This window comes from Musca autumnalis, unplaced genomic scaffold, assembly GCF_047663935.1.
Source record: "Musca autumnalis isolate F117 unplaced genomic scaffold, ASM4766393v1 scaffold_1, whole genome shotgun sequence".
Lineage (NCBI taxonomy): Eukaryota > Metazoa > Arthropoda > Insecta > Diptera > Muscidae > Musca > Musca autumnalis.
This window is the reverse complement of record NW_027411644.1, coordinates 309,126,674-309,149,142: the sequence shown is the minus strand read 5'-3', so window position 1 is coordinate 309,149,142 and position 22,469 is coordinate 309,126,674. Positions and strand designations below refer to the sequence as shown.

General features: G+C 38.4%; 1 protein-coding gene across 1 annotated transcript in view; it reads left to right on the top strand.

Moving 5' to 3' along the window:
• Positions 1-22,469, top strand: part of qless (decaprenyl diphosphate synthase subunit 1 qless) — a 173,777-nt gene that overhangs the window by 132,481 nt on the left and 18,827 nt on the right. The window contains exon 6 of the mRNA XM_073962187.1: positions 18,415-18,546. Within this exon, the coding sequence (XP_073818288.1) occupies positions 18,415-18,546 (132 nt within the window). The remainder of the gene's footprint in view (positions 1-18,414; positions 18,547-22,469) is intronic.

The window sequence follows — 22,469 nt, the reverse complement described above, 5'->3', positions numbered from 1 at the left end:
CTATCAATATCTACCCACGAAGACAATGTGGAGACGTAATTTTATTACATTTTTGCTGGTGTGGACGCACAAAGTAAATGGCGTAAGGAAAATCCCCAATATTGCACATATTAGCGACTATATAATGATTGAAAATTTCATGTCATATGACATTTACATATAGTGTAAACTTCCCCTATAGAACACGCCCATCGGACTCGGCGATAAATTGCAGGTCCCATAACATTGAGCTAATATGAATCGGGGTGCACTCATTGATATGAGAGAAGTCTCCCTTGTCCCTTCCGGGATGTGTCTAGAACAATTATTATTATGTTATTTATATTATTTAGAAGACCAGAAGATCTTATGAAGATTATTAGGAGGTCTTCCAAAAGATACCGAATGGAAAATAAGAAGATTTTCCTATAGAAAGAGATCTTCTTAAAGAACACCAAATGGAAAACCACAGGGCCTTCTGATGGGAGACCAGCTAACATTTCTATAGAAGCCCAGACGGTCTACCACAGAAGGTAATATTAACTTCTTATAGAAAACCAGAAGGTCTTCCAATAGAAGATCATCTTGTCTTGTTATAGAAAACCAGAAGCTCTTCTGGTGGTTTCCTACCACATGGTAGGGAAATCCAGAAGGCCTTCTTCTAGAAAACCAGAAGGTCTTTTGATAGCAGACTAGATGATCTTCTTATACCAGAAGGTCCTCCTAAAGAAGACCAGAAGGTGTTCTGATAGATTACCACAAGGTCTTCCTATAGAAGACCAGAATGACTTCAGACAGAAGACTAGATGGACTTCTTAGAGAGAGAATGATCCCTTATTGAAGAGAAAATGACTTAATCAGAACGTCTTCTTATAGAAGATCGAAAGGTCTTCTGGTAGAAGGCAGTAAGGTATTTTTACAAAAGCACATAAAGTATTCTCATAGACCAGAAGGTCTTATAGACCAGAACAAGTTCATAAGGTCTTCTAATAGAAGAACATAATGTGTTACTATAGAAGACAAATTTTCTTATAGATGACCAGAAGGTTTTCTTATAGACGATCAGAAGGTGTTCTAATAGAAGAACAGAATATGCTTATAGAAGACCAGCAGGTTTTCTCATAGAAGACCAGGAGGTCATATTATAGAAGTCAAGAAAGTCGTCTTATTGGGGGCCTGAAGGACTTCTTATAGAAGCCCAGAAAGTCTTCTTATAGACGTCCAGAAGGCCTGCTTATTGGGACCTAAAGGTCGTCTTATAGAAGACCAAAGGTATTTTTATTGAGGTCTGGAAGGTCTTCTTATAGAAGACAAGAAGGCCTTCTTATAAAAACCAGAAGGTCTGAAGACCAGAAAGCCTTCTTATGGAAGTCCAAAAGGCAGTGTTATTGAGGCCTCAAGGTCATCTTATAGAAGACCACAAGGATATCTTATAGAAGACCACAAGGTCTTCTTATAGAGGATCATAAGGTCTTCTTATAGAAGACCACAAGATCTTCTTATAGAAGACCATAAGGTCATCTTATAGAAGACCATAAGGTCTTCTTATAAAAGACCATAAGGTCTTCTTATAGAAGGCCACAAGGTCTTCTTAGAGAAGACCATAAGGTCTTCTTAGAGAAGACCATAAGGTCTTCTTAGAGAAGACCATAAGGTCTTCTTATAGAAGGCCACAAGGTTGTCTTACAGAAGACCACAAGGTCGCCTTACAGAAGACCACAAGGTCTTCTTATAGAAGACCACAAGGTCATTTTATAGAAGACCACAAGGTCATCTTATATAAGACAAGAAGTTCATCTTATATAAGACCACAAGGTCGTCTTATTATATAAGACAAGAAGTTCATCTTATAGAAGACAAGAAGGTCGTCTTATAGAAGACCAGAGGGTCGTCTTATACAAGAACACAAGGTCGTCTTATAGAATACCACAAGGTCGTCTTATAGAAGACCACAGGGTCGTCTTATAGAAGACCACAAGGTCGTCTTATAGAAGACCACAGGGTCGTCTTATAGAAGACCACAAGGTCGTCTTATAGAAGACCACAAGGTCGTCTTATAGAATACCACAAGGTCGTCTTATAGAAGACCACAAGGTCGTCTTATAGAAGACCACAAGGTCGTCTTATAGAAGACCACAAGGTCGTCTTATAGAATACCACAAGGTCGTCTTATAGAAGACCACAAGGTCGTCTTATAGAAGACCACAAGGTCGTCTTATAGAAGACCACAAGGTCGTCTTATAGAAGACCACAAGATCGTCTTATAGAAGACCACAAGGTCGTCTTATAGAAGACCACAAGGTCGTCTTATAGAAGACTAGAAGGTCGTCTTATAGAAGACCAGAAGGTCGTCTTATAGAAGACCTGAAGCTCGTCTTATAGAAGACCAGAAGGTCGTCTTATAGAAGACCAGAAGGTCGTCTTATAGAAGACCAGAAGGTCGTCTTATAGAAGACCAGAAGGCCGTCTTATAGAAGACCAGAAGGTCGTCTTATAAAAGACCACAAGGTCGTCTTATAGAAGACCAGAAGGTCGTATTATAAAAGACCACAAGGTCGTCTTATAGAAGACAAGAAGGTCATCTTATAGAAGACAAGAAGGTCGTCTTATAGAAGACCACAAGGTCGTCCTATAGAAGACCACAAGGTCGTCTTATAGAAGACCACAAGGTCGTCTTATAGAAGTCCACAAGGTCGTCTTATAGAAGACCACAAGGTCGTCTTATAGAAGACCACAAGGTCGTCTTATAGAAGACCACAAGGTCGTCCTATAGAAGACCACAAGGTCGTCTTATAGAAGACCACAAGGTCGTCTTATAGAAGACCACAAGGTCGTCTTATAGAAGACCACAAGGTCGTCTTATAGAAGACCACAAGGTCGTCTTATAGAAGACCAGAAGGTCGTCTTATAGAAGACCAGAAGGTCGTCTTATAGAAGACCAGAAGGTCGTCTTATAGAAGACCAGAAGGTCGTCTTATAGAAGATCAGAAGGTCGTCTTATAGAAGACCAGAAGGTCGTCTTATAGAAGACCAGAAGGTCGTCTTATAGAAGACCAGAAGGTCGTCTTATACAAGATCACAAGGTCGTCTTATACAAGATCACAAGGTCGTCTTATAGAAGACCAGAAGGTCGTCTTATAGAAGACCAGAAGGTCCTCTTATAGAAGACAAGAAGGTCGTCTTATAAAAGATCACAAGGTCGTCTTATAGAAGACCAGAAGGTCGTCTTATAGAAGACCAGAAGGTCGTCTTATAGAAGACCAGAAGGTCGTCTTATAGAAGACCAGAAGGTCGTCTTTTAGAAGACCAGAAGGTCGTCTTTTAGAAGACCAGAAGGTCGTCTTATAGAAGACCAGAAGGTCGTCTTATAGAAGACCAGAAGGTCGTCTTATAGAAGACCACAAGGTCGTTTTATAGAAGACCACAAGGTCGTTTTATAGAATACCACAAGGTCGTCTTATAGAAGACCACAAGGTCGTCTTATAGAAGACCACAAGGTCGTCTTATAGAAGACCACAAGGTCGTCTTATAGAAGACAAGAAGGTCGTCTTATAGAAGACCAGAAGGTCGTCTTATAGAAGACCAGAAGGTCGTCTTATAGAAGACCAGAAGAGCGTCTTATAGAAGACCAGAAGGTCGTCTTATAGAAGACCAGAAGGTCGTCTTATAGAAGACCAGAAGGTCGTCTTATAGAAGACCAGAAGGTCGTCTTATAGAAGACCAGAAGGTCGTCTTATAGAAGACCAGAAGGTCGTCTTATAGAAGACCAGAAGGTCGTCTTATAGAAGACCAGAACGTCGTCTTATAGAAGACCAGAAGGTCGTCTTATAGAAGACCAGAAGGTCGTCTTATAGATGACCAGAAGGTCGTCTTATAGAAGACCAGAAGGTCGTCTTATAGAAGACCAGGAGGTCGTCTTATAGAAGACCAGAAGGTCGTCTTATAGAAGACCAGAAGGTCGTCTTATAGAAGACCAGAAGGTCGTCTTATAGAAGACCAGAAGGTCGTCTTATAGAAGACCACAAGGTCGTCCTTTAGTAGACAACAAGTTCGTCTTATAGTAGACCAGAAGATGGTCTTATAGAAGACCAGAAGGTCGTCTTATAGAAGACCACAAGGTCGTCTTATAGTAGACCACAAGGTCGTCTTATAGAAGACCACAAGGTCGTCTTATAGAAGACCACAAGGTCGTCTTATAGAAGACCACAAGGTCGTCTTATAGAAGACCACAAGGTCGTCTTATAGAAGACCACAAGGTCGTTTTTCAGACGACTAAAAAGTCGTCTTATACAAGACCAAAAAGTCGTCTTATACAAGACCACAAAGTCGTCTTATAGGAGACTACAAGGTCGTCTTATAGAGGACCACAAGGTCGTCTTATATAAGACCACAAGGTCATCTTATAGAAGACCACAAGGTCGTCTTATAGAAGAACAGAAGGTCGTCTTATAGAAGACCAGAAGGTCGTCTTATAAAAGACCAGAAGGTCGTCATATAGAAGACCAGAAGGTCGTCATATAGAAGACCAGAAGGTCGCCTTATAGAAGACCAGAAGGTCGTCGTATAGAAGACCAGAAGGTCGTCTTATAGAAGACCAGAAGGTCGTCGTATAGAAGACCAGAAGGTCGTCGTATAGAAGACCACAAGGTCGTCGTATAGAAGACCACAAGGTCGTCGTATAGAAGACCTCAAGGTCGTCGTATAGAAGACCTCAAGGTCTTTCTAATAGAAAACCGAAAGGTCTTCAAAGAGACGGCCATGAATTTTCTTTTCTATGGATAGAAGACCAGATGGCCTTCTGATAGAAGACCGGAGGTTCTTCCAATATGCGACCCGAAGATCGTTCTATAAAAGACCAGAAGTTCTTCCGATAGGTGACCAAAAGGTTTTCTCATAGATAAACAGAAGGTCTTCTTATAGAAGACCAAACGATATCCTTATGGTAGCAGGTCAGTTGGTCTTTTTACGAAAGATCAGAATATCCTCCTATAGAAGAAGGTCTTCCTAAAGGAGACCAAATGATCTTATTGAAGACCAAGATGTATTCTTTTGGAAGAGCAGAGGGTCTTCTGGTAGGAGACCGGCAGGTGTTCTTATAAAAAAACCAAACGGGTCCAAAGACCTTCCAAAAGGTCATCCGATAGAAGACCAGAAGATCTTTTAGAAAACCAGGAAGACTAATATGAGACCAGAAGCTCGTTCTATAGAAGATCAGAAGGTCTTCTGATCGGATACCAAAATATCTTCTTTAGAACACCAGAAGGTCTTCTGATCGGAAAACAGAAATTCTTCTTATAAAAGACCAGAAGGTCTTCTTATAGAAGACCAAATGCTATTCGTAGAGAAGAAGGTCAGTTGGTCTTCTTACGGAACCTTCTGATAGGAGACCAAAGACCAGAACATCATTCTATTAAAGACCGAAAGGTCCTCTTATAGAAGACCAGAATATCTTACAGAGGACTTCCTACGGAAGAAGGTCAGTTGGTCTTCTAATAGCAGACAGAAAACCAAAAGCTCTTTATTTTGAAGACCACAAGCAATTCTTATAGAAGACCAGAAGGCCTTCTCATAGAAGACCAGTGGGTCATTTAATTGTATTCTTGTTGATAGGAGACCAGAAGGTCTTCTGATGCCCTTCTTGTAGAAGACCATAAGTTCATCTTACAGTACACGATAAGGGCTTCTTATATAGGACTAGAAGGTCGCCTTATGGAAGACCAGAAGGTTTCTTATAGAATACTTGAGGGTCTTCTACAGAAAATTGTTATTCCTTATCGCGTTTCATAAGAAAATCTTAAGGTCTTCAATATGAAGATAGGCTGGATTTTCTGCAAAATGACTATCTGCTGTTTTTTTCTGTTGTTCGTTTAAGAGACATATTGGTCCTCTATTAAGCAGAATGGGATTGTAGAATTTATCACTTTAAACTGTAAACCCATTTGCGGTATAGTGTACATTTTAAGTTACAACATTTCGTTAACACACAACAGAGTTATGGTAAGCTAACCTAACCACAGAAACTCCCAGCCTACTACTACTGCTATCTGTCAGAACATTAATTTACCGCAATAAACAACGAAGAAGAAGAACAAGAAGAAGGAAACTAAACAACAAACTTACAAAATCAGGAAGTTAAAAAGCGTCTGCAAAATATTTGTGTAAGGTCATGCATATTAAAGGCTTACGGACGGACGACTACAGGGAACTGATTGTTGTGCTTGTTGTGGTTTTAAATGCGTAGGTAGGCTCACATCTAGCCAGGTACGCTTGGCTGTAAGGATTGTATTTTGTTTTTGGTTGCAACTCCATTGTTTGCAAATTCATGCACGTTGGCATGTTGTTGTGGTTTGCGGAGGGGGGACAAAACTATGGCGTAACCTTGAAAGTAGAACAAAATACATAATTCCTGCAAATACAAATTAAGAACCTGGGGGGATTTCTTTTTTAATGAATGTGCGAAAGGGTAGTCACAGAGGGCGAAGCGGTATTTTGTTTGAGAATTGTAACAAACCGGCTACAATTTAGGCCGACATTTTGTTTTTCATTTTGAAACTTTACTTCCCCGTCCTCCTCAAGGCTTCTATGACTTACACCATGTGGTCCATAATGAACATTAGTAACTGAAATTTCTATCACCCCATTTCAAATTCCCCCTTTTCCCAGACTTCCCCTTTTATAAAAAATCCCCCCAAATATTGTGTGTGCTACACATTATCTCTGAAATTGATTGGCAGCTGAGCAGTAAAAGACACGCGAAAATATATTAAAAAACTAAATTAATAAAAATGCCAAGCACGTAGCCAATTCCAAATGCTGTGGTTTAGGTCTTTAACCACTTGTCCCGTTTATACGCCGTTTGGTTATGGTCAACGTTTTGTTTCAACAAGGGTGTGTCAAACTATTTCCCTGCTAATGGAGGTGTTATTTATTTTCTCTGCAGAATTAAGGTCCACTGACATTTGTCATTATATCTTACTCAAGTACTCATCAGCATCTCTGATTACATTAGCAGTCTTCGCTCACTGGGCGTCGCTTGTATTTAACTATGAATTTGTTAAAGAAGACGCACCCTAATAATCAGCGTTGTCAATGCTATTTTAATAGCCAAAAGGCTTGTGGTGCGAAATACCCCAAACCCTCAAACAAAGTAAATAAAACAGGTGAAGAAGAAGATGAAGAAGAAGCGACACCTACCTACCAGTTTGTTTTTAATATTTCACATTTAAAGTTGTAAAAGAAGGCTTACATAATCTAAGCCCATATTATGGTGGGCCAACCAACCATCGAACCAAGCACCAACGCCGTTTGTTGTGAATTTCTTTTCATCTATGCCAAAAACCAAAAAAATTCCAAATACATGCCCTGGCATTAAAATACGATTCAACATTTTTATGGTTAGGTATTGCCAAACTATAGCTGCTGCGGCCACTGGCGCTGCCATCATACCATAGTTAATGAATGAGTAAATTCGACAGTTCAACTGACTGGCTGTCTGTCTATTTTGTTATTTTCCCCGTTTTGACAAGAAAGTGTGATTGGTGCGTGTGATTACTAATCAGTTTCCGCATTAGTTGTTGTTGTAAATAATTGTATATCATTTGTTGTTTTTAAATTGGGAAGAGTGAATCGTTATCTTTAATCGTTCGTTTTTAGTAAAGATGCCTTGACGTCGTGTGTTCGGTGTTTACATGACAAATTGTCAATTCTTTGAAATTCCTCAAATAATGCCAATTGTTAAATCTTTATTATTCAGGGTCATTTGCATATATTCGCATTGAAAATATTTCACACTAACCCGTGTACGGGATGAGATTGGCTGTTATTAACTTTTTATACCCTCAGCATTTAAGCTAACGAGGGTATATACACTTTCATACAGGCAAAATGTTCCTCATTGAAATAATGGTTTTAGACCCCAAGTATGTTTGGACGAAATCTGTTTCAGACAATTTGGATTTAATTTAGCCATGTTCGTCCGTCTGTCTGGCTGGCTGGTGCGCACGATAACTCTCGAAGGAATCAATCGGTTCGGTCCAAAATTAGGATTTTGTAATATTTTGTCCAAACTTATTTAAAGTTCGAAGATGGGTTATATCAGTCCACTTCTTCCGGTACCTCCCCCACAAAAGTTCGAAAATGTTCGGAAAATTTGTGAGCACGATAACTCTTGAATGTAGTAACCGATTTGATCCATACTTTGCACATCATGATATTTCCATTAGGTGAGGTTCCAATATGGACTCAATCGGTCCACTCCTTCGGGTACTTCCGACACAAAATTTCGGAAAAGTTTAGTTTAAGACCAGCTTTCGAATTGCTTTGATTTTTGTTGTAACAACTTGTATTCGTTATATTTTTGCCAAAATTAGTTTAAGTTAGAAGATGGGTTATATAAGCAACTTGCATACGCTGCCTCAATTACGACGGTAAACGTTTTTTTTTTCAGGGCTAAGTCCATACTCCTTGAGAAAACAGCGCGAAAGGTGCAAAAAACCTCTATGGCACCATTGTAGTGGCTGGAGAGCACGATTACTCTCGAACTGATCAACCGATTTGGTCCAAAATTTGGCCTTCGTCATATTTTGTTCAAACTTAGTTTCACTTCGAAGATGCCGGTACTTCCCCCCCCCCTCCCAATATTTTAAAAATTGCACTAAAATGGTATCCGCCACATCTTTTGAACGGGGAAACCAAATTGGTCCAAACTTTGGACCTATCGCTTCAAACGTAGTCAACAAGGTTTCTTTATCTGCGCCCCAAGTGTTGCCGGCTAGGGACTTGAGGACGTTGTTTCAACATTTCACTTTATCGCAGATAGCTGTGGCATGCGAGGACGACGTGAAAGTGGTGTCGAATGTGACCCCTACAATTTTGGGTCAGTTTGTGGTCGGAATTCTGCTACCATCGATCCTGATATTCAACTCTCTTCTATACTGCGCCGTCCATATGGTGAACAGTGTGACCGTCGATTTAGTGGCGAATATCTGCATATTCCTCGCGTGGAAAAAGGTGGTAAGATTGGTTAAATAGGAGTTCAGTCTCTCACAGATGTCATCAGGGTAGGTACCTGACGGCAGGATCGTATAATTAACTGCATACGTTACGATCTCAATGCCGTCTGGAGGATGCGGAATACAGGAAAGGTAGAGTTTAAATAGTTCCGTGGATATCACCCATCCTTGGGGAACTCCCTGTTTTACTCTACGGGGCTTGGATTTCTTGTTCCTGAACTCCACCGACGACTGGCGACCACACACATAGTTGATTATCCAACGTTTCAGACATGGCCGGAGGGTTGTCTGCTCGATGTCCTTAAACAGCGTTGAGTGCCTGACTATATCATAGGCTTTTGATAAGTCAAGCGCCACCATCACTGTTCTATCAAACGGCCGATCCAGGTTGAGTCCTCGACAAATATGTGTGGAGATGGCGTGAAGCGCTGTTGTCATGTTGTGCTGCTTACGGAATCCATGCTGATGATCGGCAACTTGATAGATATTTCTAATGCTTGGAAGGACTAAGGCCTCAAGGGTCTTCGCTACAGGTGACAAACACGTAATCGGCCTGTACGATTCACCATTGCTGGCATCCTTGCCTGGCTTCAGTAGCGGGACCACCCTGCCAATTTTCCAGACTTCGGGAACAATAAGGTGGCTAGCGACAGGTTGAGAACTTTAGTGAGATACTCCACTTGTTGACCACGTATAAAGCGATAGGTCGGTCTGTGGTAAGCTATTCGGCGCCAGTTTGGTCCCCGAATTGGTCAGAACTCCGCCCTGAGAACAGCAACAGGGTACCTCCTCAAATCTACAGTGGACCATCTACATAAGGAGGCAAAGATTCTTCCAGAACAGCAACATAATGAGATGCTATCCTTGCAATACTTGCTTGGGATGGGTACTTGCCATCACAATCACCATCTGCTGGCCATCGATACACCCAGACATATCAGAAAGGATATTCATGCTCTAGAGACGGAGGTCCAGCAATATAGGAGAGAACCTCTAGATCAACAGGCATCAAGAGGACACAGTTGCCAAGGCCATAAGCTATTATTGTGTGAATGCAGTCATCGGAGTACATCCCCCACCTATCGCAGCTGAAGAGCGTCAGCTGCCACGACAAACCAGAGTAGTTTTGGCTCAATTACGATAGGGATATTGCAGTCGCCTAAATTCCTATTGGGCGGGAGGAATTGATCGCACCGTGCGAGATATCTGCCAAGTATGCGGCATGGGCCCGCACGATGCTAAGCACCTATTCAACTGCCCCGCCATACCTACTCATCTAACTCCAGTGGATCTGTGGTTACATCCCATCGAAGTAGCCACTTTCCTGGAACTGGAGATAGACCCAGAACCAGATTGAACAGGAGAACGAACATACAAATATAATAATAAAACTCTGTTACAACAACAACAACTTTGGACCTCCCAATCTTTTGTCCAAATTTAGTTTAACTTCTAAAAAGGCCCATATCGGACCTGTCCTTAGGGTACCTCCCCCACAAAAGTTCAACATTTGTGTTAAAATGCAGTTTAGAGTCTGTTCGAAGATCCTTTGGAAATGCTGTTCGTTGTGGTTCTGTTTTAAATATAATATTTCCGTGGACATGTCCATGCTTCCTGACATACTTGTCCAAAAGTTAACGATGACCCACTGGCCCACTAGTAATGGGCGCGATATCTATCGAAAATATAGGACTCACAAAATAAGATCCACTTCCATAGTGGACCAAGTCGGTCCATTCCTTTAAGTACCTCCTCCGCAAAACTTTTGAATTTTAATCCTAATCCACATTTTTGTCGTCAAGCTTAAATGACAAAAAGGGCGACATAATTCGAAAAAACTTTAAATGCATTCGATCTGTCCGTAGATGAACGTTTAAATTAACATAGGAAAGACCTTGTGTCTTCCATAATCATAAGACCATTTGGACTTCTACAAGAAGACCTATTTCGGTCTTCCATAAGAAACACATTTGGTCTTCCATAGCATGACTATTTGGTATTTTGGACAGTCTTTCTGGTCTTCTCCAAAAATATCTTTTGATGTTCTATATGAAGACAGTTGGGTCTCTATAAGAGGCCTTTCTGGTCTTCTTTGAAAAGACATTTTAAAAAGAGCTTTTTCTTATTCTATATGAATACCTTTTGGGCTTCAATAAAGAATATTTTGGCCTTCTAAAAGAAGATCTTCTGGCCTTTTATAAGAAGATCGTCTCGTCCACTACGGTCTTCTATAAGAAGGCCTTTTGAAAATTTTTAGCTAGACCTTATGGCCCCTTTAAATTAAAACTTTTGGCCTTCATTAGAAGACCTTCTGTCCTTCTATAAGAAAACCTTCTGGCCTTTTATAAGAAAATTTCTGACCTTTTATAAGAAAATCTTCTAATCCATACATAAAGTCTTCTGGGTTTCCGCAAGAAGACTTACTGGCCTTCTATACAAACATGCGTACGTGTATGGGGGTCCTGCTGAGGTTGAGTTGCTGAACATATACAACCCGCCGATAAATATCTGTACTCAAGGTTATAGGCCCAACATTAACCCGCGTTTGGAAGGTCTTGGGGGACTTTAATGTTAAACATAAGTTGTGGAATTCGGTCCTCGGAAACGACCTGACTAAAAAGAACCTCTGGCCTTCTACAAAAAGACTTTCTGACCTTCTGGTTTTAAAAAATAAGACCTTCTGCACTTCTATAAGAAGACCATCTGGTCAACCTATAAGAAGACCTATAGACCTTCTATAAGGAGACCATCCGGATAGCTGTAAGAATATTTTTCTTCCTTCTATAAGAAAACGTTTTGGCCTTCTAAAATAATACGTTTTGGCTTTCTATAAGAAGACCTTTTGGTTTTCTGCAAAAAACATTTTGGCCTTCTCAAAGAAGACCTTCTGGCATTCTGTAAGAAGATCGTCTGGCCCTCTACGGCCTTCTATAAGAAGGCCTTCTGACATTCTTTAAATAAATCGTCTATCCTTCCTAAGACCTTCAATCCTTCTATAAGAAGGGTAAAGTCTTCTGGGCCTCCGCAAAATATAAGAAGATCATATCTTCTGACATTCTTTAAATAAACCTTTGGACCTTCCTAAGAAAATCTTCAATCCTTCTTCTTCTGGGCCTCCGCAAAGTGACTAAATTTCCCGTGAATTTTCTCACTCTCTCTTTTAGGGGAGTTTTCGTTCAGAATAAACCCCATTATTTCCAGGCATATATCGGATTCGAATATGGACTATATTGGTCCACTCCTTCGGGTACCGCCCACACAAAATTCGGAAAAAGTGAAGTTTAAGAGCTCATATCGGATCCTTTTGATCTTTTTTCAGCAGGTTGTGCTTCTGGTCAACAGCTCGTCTCGGATCGTTTTGAATTGTTTCCAGAAACTTCTTCTTGCATGCTCTTTTAAGACGGTTCAAGTGCATACTGCCTGGAATAATTATTCAAAATCTCCAAAATAACCTGCCGGCACCAACTAAACTGGGTAGACCGTATTATTTCTTACAGCCTCGAATTATGGCCGAATATTGTCTACATCGGACCACTCTTTCGAGAACCTCTCACACAAAGTTTGAAAAGAGTGCAGTTTAAGGACTTGTCTGTGATAGTTTTGGCAACATGTTGTGTATGGAGCCCTAGTTACATCGGTACACTTTTTTGGGGGCAAGTCCATACTCCATGAATAATTGGTCCAAAAACTCAAAAAAACCCTATAGACCTCAGTTCGCTTCTTTTCTCCAGGTCCCAGGCTGATGGTGTATTTCTGTATTTCTAAAAAGGCCACTCTAACATATGCCCCAAACATATTTTGCAGCAAACATATATTTGTTTGCAAGCAGTCCCAAACAAAACAAATGTTTGGGTCCTACAAACAAATTATATGCTTGGCTGCAAACAAATTATATGTTTGGATACAAACAAATTATATGTTTGGGTGCAAACAAATTGTATGTTTGGGTGCAAACAAATACAAACCCAAAAGCCACAAACAAAAAAACAAACACGTGCACCAGTGGGCCCTTTCTGAGAGCAAGGGAGCGTAAATGTCAATGTGAAACACATTGAAATGTATGCTTACTTGCTATCAGCAAGCGCTCACTGGAAATCTCTAACATATACACACATTTATAAATGGTGGTGTTTTATTGAAAAGCATAGAAAAAAGCAAAAGCACAGCAGACACATAGGTACATAAAAAATTCCAAAGAAAGACAAAACAGACTTTAATAAAAGAAAAAACTGAATGAAATAATGAAAAGTCGCACCTTTAAAAAGGAAAAAAAATATATAGAAACTTCGTTGAACGCTTCTCCTTAGCGGGAAATCGGCATCTGTAATGTAATAAATAGGTACATCCATATTTTAAATATACCTATATAATATATAGGCATAACTTTGACTTTAGACGGTTTTTACTGGTCTTACAGAAAAAATCCATAATTGAAATAATTGAAGATGATGACAGGAGACCTATGCCCTGATTTAAATAAACATCTAAAACGCACGTATGGAAAACAATATGTTAACCGGACAAAAGGAAGTGGTTATTCGGAAGGCAACGCTCGTCCCGATATTGTTAATTTTTCCAAGAGAAAGAACGAACGGAAATGTTCAAAATTTGAGGCGTTGATACGAAAACGTGTAAGTGGTCAAAATTCACGTCGTTCTAGTACAAAGATGTATTCTTTAAATACGGATACGATTAGGCTGTAAATTTGCAGAAGATGGTCTGGTCAATCAACCCATGGTTTAATAGAGATCAACTGATTGTAATAATCGAATAGGTCCAGACAAAAACGCAAATTTTCTGTATTGGTTTGGATTATACAAAAAGACAGGAAATCCTACAGTCACTGCGAGCATTGGCTTTTGATCATAGCAGTATAATCTTTTTTAAACTTGATATCAAAGACGAGTAGCAGATTCTACCATAGAGAAGTCCGACAGTGAGGCAGTGAATCCTCCTCAGATGTATACACAAAGGCTAAAAGTTTCAAGAAAGAAATTTCAACACCTGCAAGACTTAAAACGCTTAATTCCAAGTGATTGTCATTACTTTTATGACAATATTCCTTATGACAATTAAAAGTTACATTTAAACTGTTACAGATCACTTAATTTATATGAACTATATTCTGTCAATAAATTGACTTAAATACAACAATAAATATAATATTCCAGATTTAATATCGTATAATACAATTGAAATTATAAGTAATTATAGTGATGGTTGGAATAAACAGTTCACCTAATTGTGGTCCATTGAAATATCAACGTCAAGACTGGGAATTGAACCCAACACCGTCAGATGGCTAGTTTAAAGTTCGCTTAACCGCGTAGGCCAATAAACCAGTCCTAATTTGTTTATAATTTTTCATTTATACTAGTTTCTTCAAATGTATACTCAATAAATTGTAGGTTACGTCTTTTAGTATTTCAGAAAAATACAATACCAAAAGACGTAACCCACACAGCTTCTAACATTCTGGAAAAAAATGTAATTTTTTTCAAAAAATATATTTCTTCTCTGTCTTAAAACACGATAGTAAAATTTTTCGATATTTTATAACACCGTTTTCATTTTATAAAGTTTTTTGCTTCTCCTGTAAAGTTTTATTTTTGTGGGTTACGTCTTCCGGCATTTATGGTGACGATATGTATATAAGTATGTATGTATGTATGTATGTATATGAAAAATAAGTAAGAACGGCGTTAAGTTCGGCCGGGCCGAACTCGTTATACCCTCCACCACGAGTTGTATTGAAGTAAAATGGAAAAATTAGTTTCAATTCATGTATGAAGAGGACTTAATACAAAATTTCAGCAATTTCGGGAAAACAATGTGAGGCACCGTTCTATCGGGGGTATTTCAAAACGTCGATCTATACCGACAAATATCTGACGGAAAGTTTTTAGACTCAAAGAAAATTCAATACCAAGCCACAATCTTCAAAATACCGAACATCGGGAGGTACCTTTCCATGAGCGCTATATGAAGGCTCGGACCTATACCGGCAAATTTAAAGGGGAAGTTTGAGTAGCCCCGACCAAGTCTAAATACCAAATTTCAGCCATATCGGAGTAAAATTGAGGCCCAATCTTTAAAATATCGAAAATCGGGAGGTACCGTTGTATGGGGACTATATGAAGGCGTGGACCTATACGAAAAATTTATACCAAATTTCAGCCATTTCGGAGGAAAAATGACGGACACGGTTAAATCGACATAGAATTTTATGCTGATCAATAATATATATACTTTATAGGGTCTCCGACGAATATTTCGACGTGTTACAAACGGAATGACAAATTTAATTATACCCTCCATATAGTGTAGGGTATAAAAATGTATTGATGTAATTACCAATATTAAATAAGATTTCTTCCTTGTCCAATAAAATATTTCCATTCACCTTTTTGATTCAATTATATAATGTATTGGACATTTAATTTACTAAAAAACACAATTTGTTTAAGAAAAGAAAAAAAAACACTGATTTATTCACTCACTTTACCATCTTTAATTAACGATTGTCTCTAGAACACTGAAGAAAAAAGATTAATACCATTTTTTTCTTTTCCTCTTCGCTTGCTACGTTGGTTAACAACATCAAAGCACGAAACACACTTGTTTTACGCATACACATCGCAAAACTTCTGCGTCTCCTATTACACCATACACACAGCTCTTTATTATAAACCGGCATTCCGCAGCCGCGAGAGCCTTGTTGTTACTCTCTTTGACAAACATCCTCTCCGCACCCATGAAAATATGTTCTAACATAAAAAATATGTTGGCAGCCAAACATATAAAATTGAGATATTTGTTTGGACCCAAACAAATATTTGTTTGGATCCAAACATATTTCTAACATATAATTTTCTGCGTGTACTTTTTTAATTGTTTTCATCGGCATTTGATGTTTAAATTTTTTAGAATAAAGAAAGGTAGCATATAGTCGACCCCGCCTGACTTTGGTCCTATCCTTACTCGTCCTAGTTGAGCTTGTGTGTCCTATATGGCTTATAAGTACTTTTGTGGCTAGGCTAACCGTTTTTGAGAACGAATACGATTTTTTTCACAAATCCTACCTCTCCCCGTTGGTAGAACAAAGAAAGTAGAGTAATTACTACCACAAATACAACTCAACAGCAAGCACAAATGCAATTGTTATTGTTTGTAACGTTATTGTCACCGGTACATGTAAACAAAACAAAGAAATGTCTATAAATTATTGGAATTTATAAAACTAATATTTTTCACATTCGATTGAATATTTTGAAGATTCTATAAGAGGTGTTATAGTGTGCGGCACGTTGTTCGGACTTGGAAGAGGTTACATATCATTGATATGAAGAAGTCTTTACGGGAAATAGTTTTTTTCTGAATGATATATTTTTTCCTCAAAAAATATATATCCCTAATGTATGTACATCGAAAATAGAAATAAAAATAGAAAATGTCGTATGGAATTTGACACTAACATTACAGCCCAGTTCAGTCAGCTGGGTATTGATCTTACCCTATATTGTCCTACCATGCCTCACCAACAAAAATTCAGTTTTATGGGAATTTCTGATATTTCAATGTCTATTTTGACTATTAATTTTCTATTTCTTTTGGCGGTAGAGGCACATGTTGGTTCAAATCTAGCACTATGTTAAAGATTATTCATGTAAACACATTCGCAATTTTGTTTTATTTATTTTAAACGTCCTTCCCCTTTAATAAATTCCAAACATTATACCCAAAACATCTTGAACAAAAAATATTTTTAAAATTTTCAAATCTTTTGCACAATAGATTTTTATGATATTTACCTAAACTATTATCTAAACGACGACATGCATGCATGCAAAATGGTTCGGATGTAGACAAAAACACACATCTATGCTGTTTTACTAACTATTTGTCTTGCCTTGTTTTTTTTTTTTTCATTTTTTGGCAGCAGCATTGCCTAAAAGTGTCAATGTCAATTAACAGTCATTATTTTCATTTCGAAAAGAAAAAAATCTCTCATTCAATACACAAAAATATATCCGGCATATGACTGGCTAAACTGAACTGAATGACCATTTTCGTAGTCTTCGATTTGTTGAAAATTGAATTTCCAAATAAAATTTCTATTGAACAGAAATTACCTCTTCTCTGCAATTGTTTTACTTCTAATTAATTTGTCCTTGCAAACCAAACAAAAAAGTATTGTGAAGAGTAAATAAAAAAAGTCTTGGGTTGGAATTGAAATTTTGAGGAGGGTAAATGACTGGTTGCGTTTTTTGAGAGGGGAAGAGAATTGAAAAAAGCCTTTACTAGAAATTGACATTTTGAGCAGGGTAAATGACTGGTTGTGGGTTTGTGAGGGGGAAGTTGGTGTGTTTTTACAGACTGTTTGTGTTTTATTGCACATTTGTTCAATATCTATGAAATATTGATATTGACAGGGCAATGTGTTAGTACGTAGGAACATGCATATGTATGCAGGTTTGATATGTCAGGCCTTTTAAGTTCCTGTGGTGTATTTGAATCTCTTTTTGATGGTAATTGGTTTTTAGTTATGGGTTTTTTAAATTGATTTTTATTGGAATATGTGCTGAAATTGCAATGGTTTTAGAAGTAGCACATGGAAGACTGGGGTAGACTAACGACTAAGTCCACCGTCATAATTACTATTTAAATAATAATCCAAGGTCATGAGAAGTATAATGTTTCTACCCTACATTAGCCCTGAAACCTTTTCCTTACTCTTGAAAACTCGCAAATTCTATTTTTTTCAAAACTCTAACAGGCAAACATTAATTTCAAGGTTTTCATTACTTCAAAATTCAATGTTACTTCTGGCCAACAACAACTCAACCAACAATAACCACAAATTAGGCATGTAAACTGAATTCTTATTGTCGACAATAGAATTTGTTGCAAACTGCAAGTTGAAACAAACAATGCAGAAAATTTACTGCTTTAAACAAAATCATAGCCATGTTAATTAAACAATTAATGACACGCCACAATGGCTTGTTAAACGAATTAAAATTGTAAAAAGGTTAAAACGCAACTTTAGTTCACTCATCCATCCTCAATCAACCCTCCATCCAACACTACTAAAATGTTAATATGAAGTACATGCACCTACCAAGCAAGACCCCCAAACACTCCTCTTCCCTCAACCCCATTCAACACCGCAAAGTAATAAAACCCACACTAAATGTTGTTATTTCCGATTTTTGGAGGTCCACAAGCATTTTTGCTTTGTTGGTTTTTGTTTTTGGCTGGCGGCGTCTACGTGTCTTGACTTCAAACCTCCGCGTCTCCGTAAATTAAAGAACCGTTTATTTTATGTTTTAGTTGTTTTCCTTCTGCAAATCTTTAATTTGTTGCTTTTGTTATTAAAATTACCTTTTTCTTCTTCTTCTTCTTTTGTTTCGTCTCTTTGCAGATTTTAACGGATTTGGTACAAGGTGAATTCATGCAGTTGGGTTCAAGGGAAACTGAAAACGAACGTTTTGCCCACTATTTGACAAAGACATACAGGAAAACGGCTTCACTGATAGCCAACACATTGAAGGCGGTAAGTAAAATCAATAACCAAAGCAATCAAAAGTGCAATGAAGCGTTAAAAATTTGATGAATACAACATTTTTTTTTTTTTCAAAATTATAATAACAATGAAGAAACATTACTTCGATGTACCTTAACCTGATAATAATGCACGCATGCAATTTATCGTTACAATACAGTCGGATTTTCCCGAATAATGGAGGCAATGCGTTTATGCAGTTTTTGAACATATTTTTAAGTAAAAATGGCATAATATTGTACAATAATATGAAAATCTGCAATTTTTATAAAAGTTGTTACGGTAATCCACCAAATTTTAGAAGGACACATAATATCATCATCATCAGATTCATCTGAGTTGACTTTGTCCCATGGTTTTTGTGATACCATAAATACACAAATTGTGTAATACGGCAGAATTTCCAGTTTTCGTTTTTTACCTTTTGTTTGCTTAATCAAATTAATTGGAAAGTGTGTTTTTACTCCCGGGTAATGAAGTTTATAACGAAAAATAGAAGAAATGGAATAAGTCCAACATTTCTTTTCTATCACGGATAATGGAGGTTCCCGGATAATCGATTCACGGATAATCGAGGTTCAACTGTATTTTGTTTTAATTGTAATCTATTTAACGAGGGTGGTATGGTAGGTTTTAGCAAAAAGAGAATAAAACGTTAAATTCACCTGAGAGGTCCTCGCGTATCTCTTGGAAGTAAAGATTATAAAGAGATATATTTTTTGTTCCCGACACACAGTGGATCAGAATCGTTTTCATTTCGTTCATGGTCAAAATTCTATAACTTTTGAACGAATAGAAATATTTTTATAAAGCTTTTTTTTTTGTTCGACAGACACCACAATCAGCTTTCTGGTCAATTTCGTCCTAGTAGATTTCATTTGCATCTACTAGGGTCAGGGTTTCTTGGAACATTTTGTCCAATATCTCAGGAAGTATGGACTTGCGCAAGAACCTGCTGAACAGATTTTCAATACTTCACTATATCCGAAGCAGTGGACCGATATAGTCTTCGAACTAAAACTAAGTTTGGACAACATATTACGATACCCAAAATTTTGTTCGAATCGGTGAGATCGGTTCGACAGTTATCGGGCGCACCAGCCAGCCAGGCAGACGGACAGACATGGCTAAATGGACTCCAAATTGTCTGAAACAAATTTCGTCCAAACATAATTGGGGTCTAAAACCGTTATTTCGATAAGGCACATTTTTTATACTAGGCCGGGGCAATTTGTATGGAAGGAAAAAAGTGATAGTGGGCGCCTGGAGTTTCTGATTCTTGGGATTGTACAGAGCAAAAAGTCCACTACACCATATGTCTACGGTGAAAATCGAGCCCCCGGATTTTGACTTGATATTTTTTTCAAGGATATTTTGGCCAAACCATATCTCAGAAACTTGATCTATGCTGAAAATTTCCCTTTGCGTTCTTAGTACACTCACCAAGGGCTATCATCTCCAAAAGGAAATTTCCACCCACTGACTTTGAGTCAAATTTTGTAGCACAGTGTAATTTATCGATATTATCCGAAAAATGTGCACATTCTCGGGGCCATAACTGCCTGAAGGAGCGTTCCAATGCTTTTGCTGTTTACTAGAGAGTTCCTAATTATTGTTTTGGCTACAATTTTTGTCTTTGTGTTGGATCGAAAATCTCAGTGGTTTGGCTGTTACATATATGCCAAAATATCCAAAAATCCTTGAAAAAAAAAACTTCAAGTCAAAATCCGGGGGCTCGATTTTCACCGTAGACTTATGGTCTAGTGGACTTTTTTGCTCAGTACAATTCCAATAATCAGAAAATACAGGCGCCCGTGGTGGTGTTCAAATCGCTCCACCCTAGTATATACACTTTCATACGAGCAAAATGTGGCTCAGCGAAATAATGGTTTTAGACCCCAAGTATGTTTGGACGGAATGTGTTTCAGACAATTTGGAGTTGATTTAGCAATGTCCGCCCGTCTGTCTGGCTGGTTGGCTAGTGCGCACGATAACGGATCAACCGATTCGGTTCAAAATTTGGCTTTCGTTATATTTTGTCCAAACTTAGTTTAAGTTCGAAGATGAGCTATATCGGTCCACACCTTCCGGTACCTCCCCCACAAAAGTTCCAAAATGTTCGGAAAATTTGTGGGCATGATAACTCTTAAAGGGAGTAACCGATTTGGTCCATACTTTGCACATCGTGAAATTTCTACCAGACTTAGATGAGGTTCCAACATGGACTCAATCGATCCACGCCTTCGGGTACCTCCCACACAAAATTTCGGATAAGTTCAGTTTAGGGCCTGCTCTCGAATCGCTTTGATTTTTGTTGTAGCAACTTGTAGTCACTGCCCCCTATACGACGGTACAAGTTTCCTCAGGGGCAAGTCCATACTTCCTGAGAAAATAACCTGAAAATTGGAAAAAATCCCTTTGACACCGTGTGTAATGGTTGGAGCGCAAGATAACTCTCGAAGGGATCTTCCGATTCGGTCCAAACATACTTTAAGTTCGAAGATAAGCCATATAGGTCCACTCCTTCAGGTAAATCTCCAACAAAAGTTCAAAAATGTTCGGAAACATTTTTCATACGGTAACTTTTGAAGGGAGTGGCCGAATTGGTTCATACTTTACACATCCAAATATATCTACCACATATAGATCAGGTTCAAATATGGACTATATTTGTCCACTCCATCCGGTACCTCCCACACAAAATTTCGGAGAAGTTCACTTTAAGGCCTGGAATCGAATCACTTTGATTTTTGTTGAAGCAACTTGCATTCGCTGCCTCAATTACGATGGTAAAATTTTTTTCAGGGACAAGTCCATACTTCTTGAGCAAACAGCCCGAAGGGTGTAAAAACCCCCTATGGCACCATATGTAGTGGCTGGATATTCACTTCCATAATGGTCAATGTCGATCCATTCCGTTAAGTATCCCCTCCGCAAAACTTTCATCCATACATCCAAAATTTTTATATACGTTTTTTGGGAAAAAATTGTTTCAATATACACAGGCTGAGGGTATATCTCTGTCGGCAAAGCTGACTGATACTTTTTTTACTTGTTTCTTATGAAAGGGTATATACCCTCATTGGCCTAAAGGTTGCGGGTATAATAAATAAAACGTTAAATTCACCAATGGGTGGAAAGACCTCTAGCGTATCTTTTGGATATGCTTGCCGTCTTCAGTTGTCCATAAAAAACCCTAAAGAGGACTTCTGCTGTTTAAGAAGTACACCAAGAGGTCCTCTTTTGTCTATAGAAGACCTCAAGAGGACTTCTGTTGCCCAAGGGACACCTCAACAGGTCTTCTGTTGTCTATAGAAGACTTCTTGCGGACTTCTGTTGTCTATGGAAGACCTCCAGAATTTGTCTGCTGTTTATAGAGGACCTCACAATGTGTTCAGTTGTTTATAGAACACCTCAAAAAGTCTTCTGTGGTCTATATAACTCTCCTGCTATCTATAGAAGACTTCACAATGTCTTCAGTTGTCTATAGAAAACCTCACGATGTTTTCTGTTATTTATAGAATACCTCAAATAGTCTTATTTTGTCTATAGAATACCTCAAAAGTTCTTCGTTTGTAACTGAGGTGTGTCGTCTATTGTCTATAGAAGACATCAACATATCTTCGGTTGTCTATAGCAAGACATTAAAAGGTCCTTTGTTGCCCGTAGAAGACCTCAAGAGGTATTCTGTTTTTTATAGATCTCAAAAGGCTTTCAAGTGGTTTTCTGTTGCTAAAGAATGTCTTAAGAGGTCTTCTGATTTCTATGGAAGACCTCAAGAGGTATTTTGTTCTCTATAGAGGATTTCAAGGGGTCTTCTGTCTGGTCTTAGAATATCTCAAGACGTCTTCTGTTGTCTATGGGACACCTTAGCAGGACTTCTGTTGTCTATAGAAGATTTCTTGTGGTTTCCT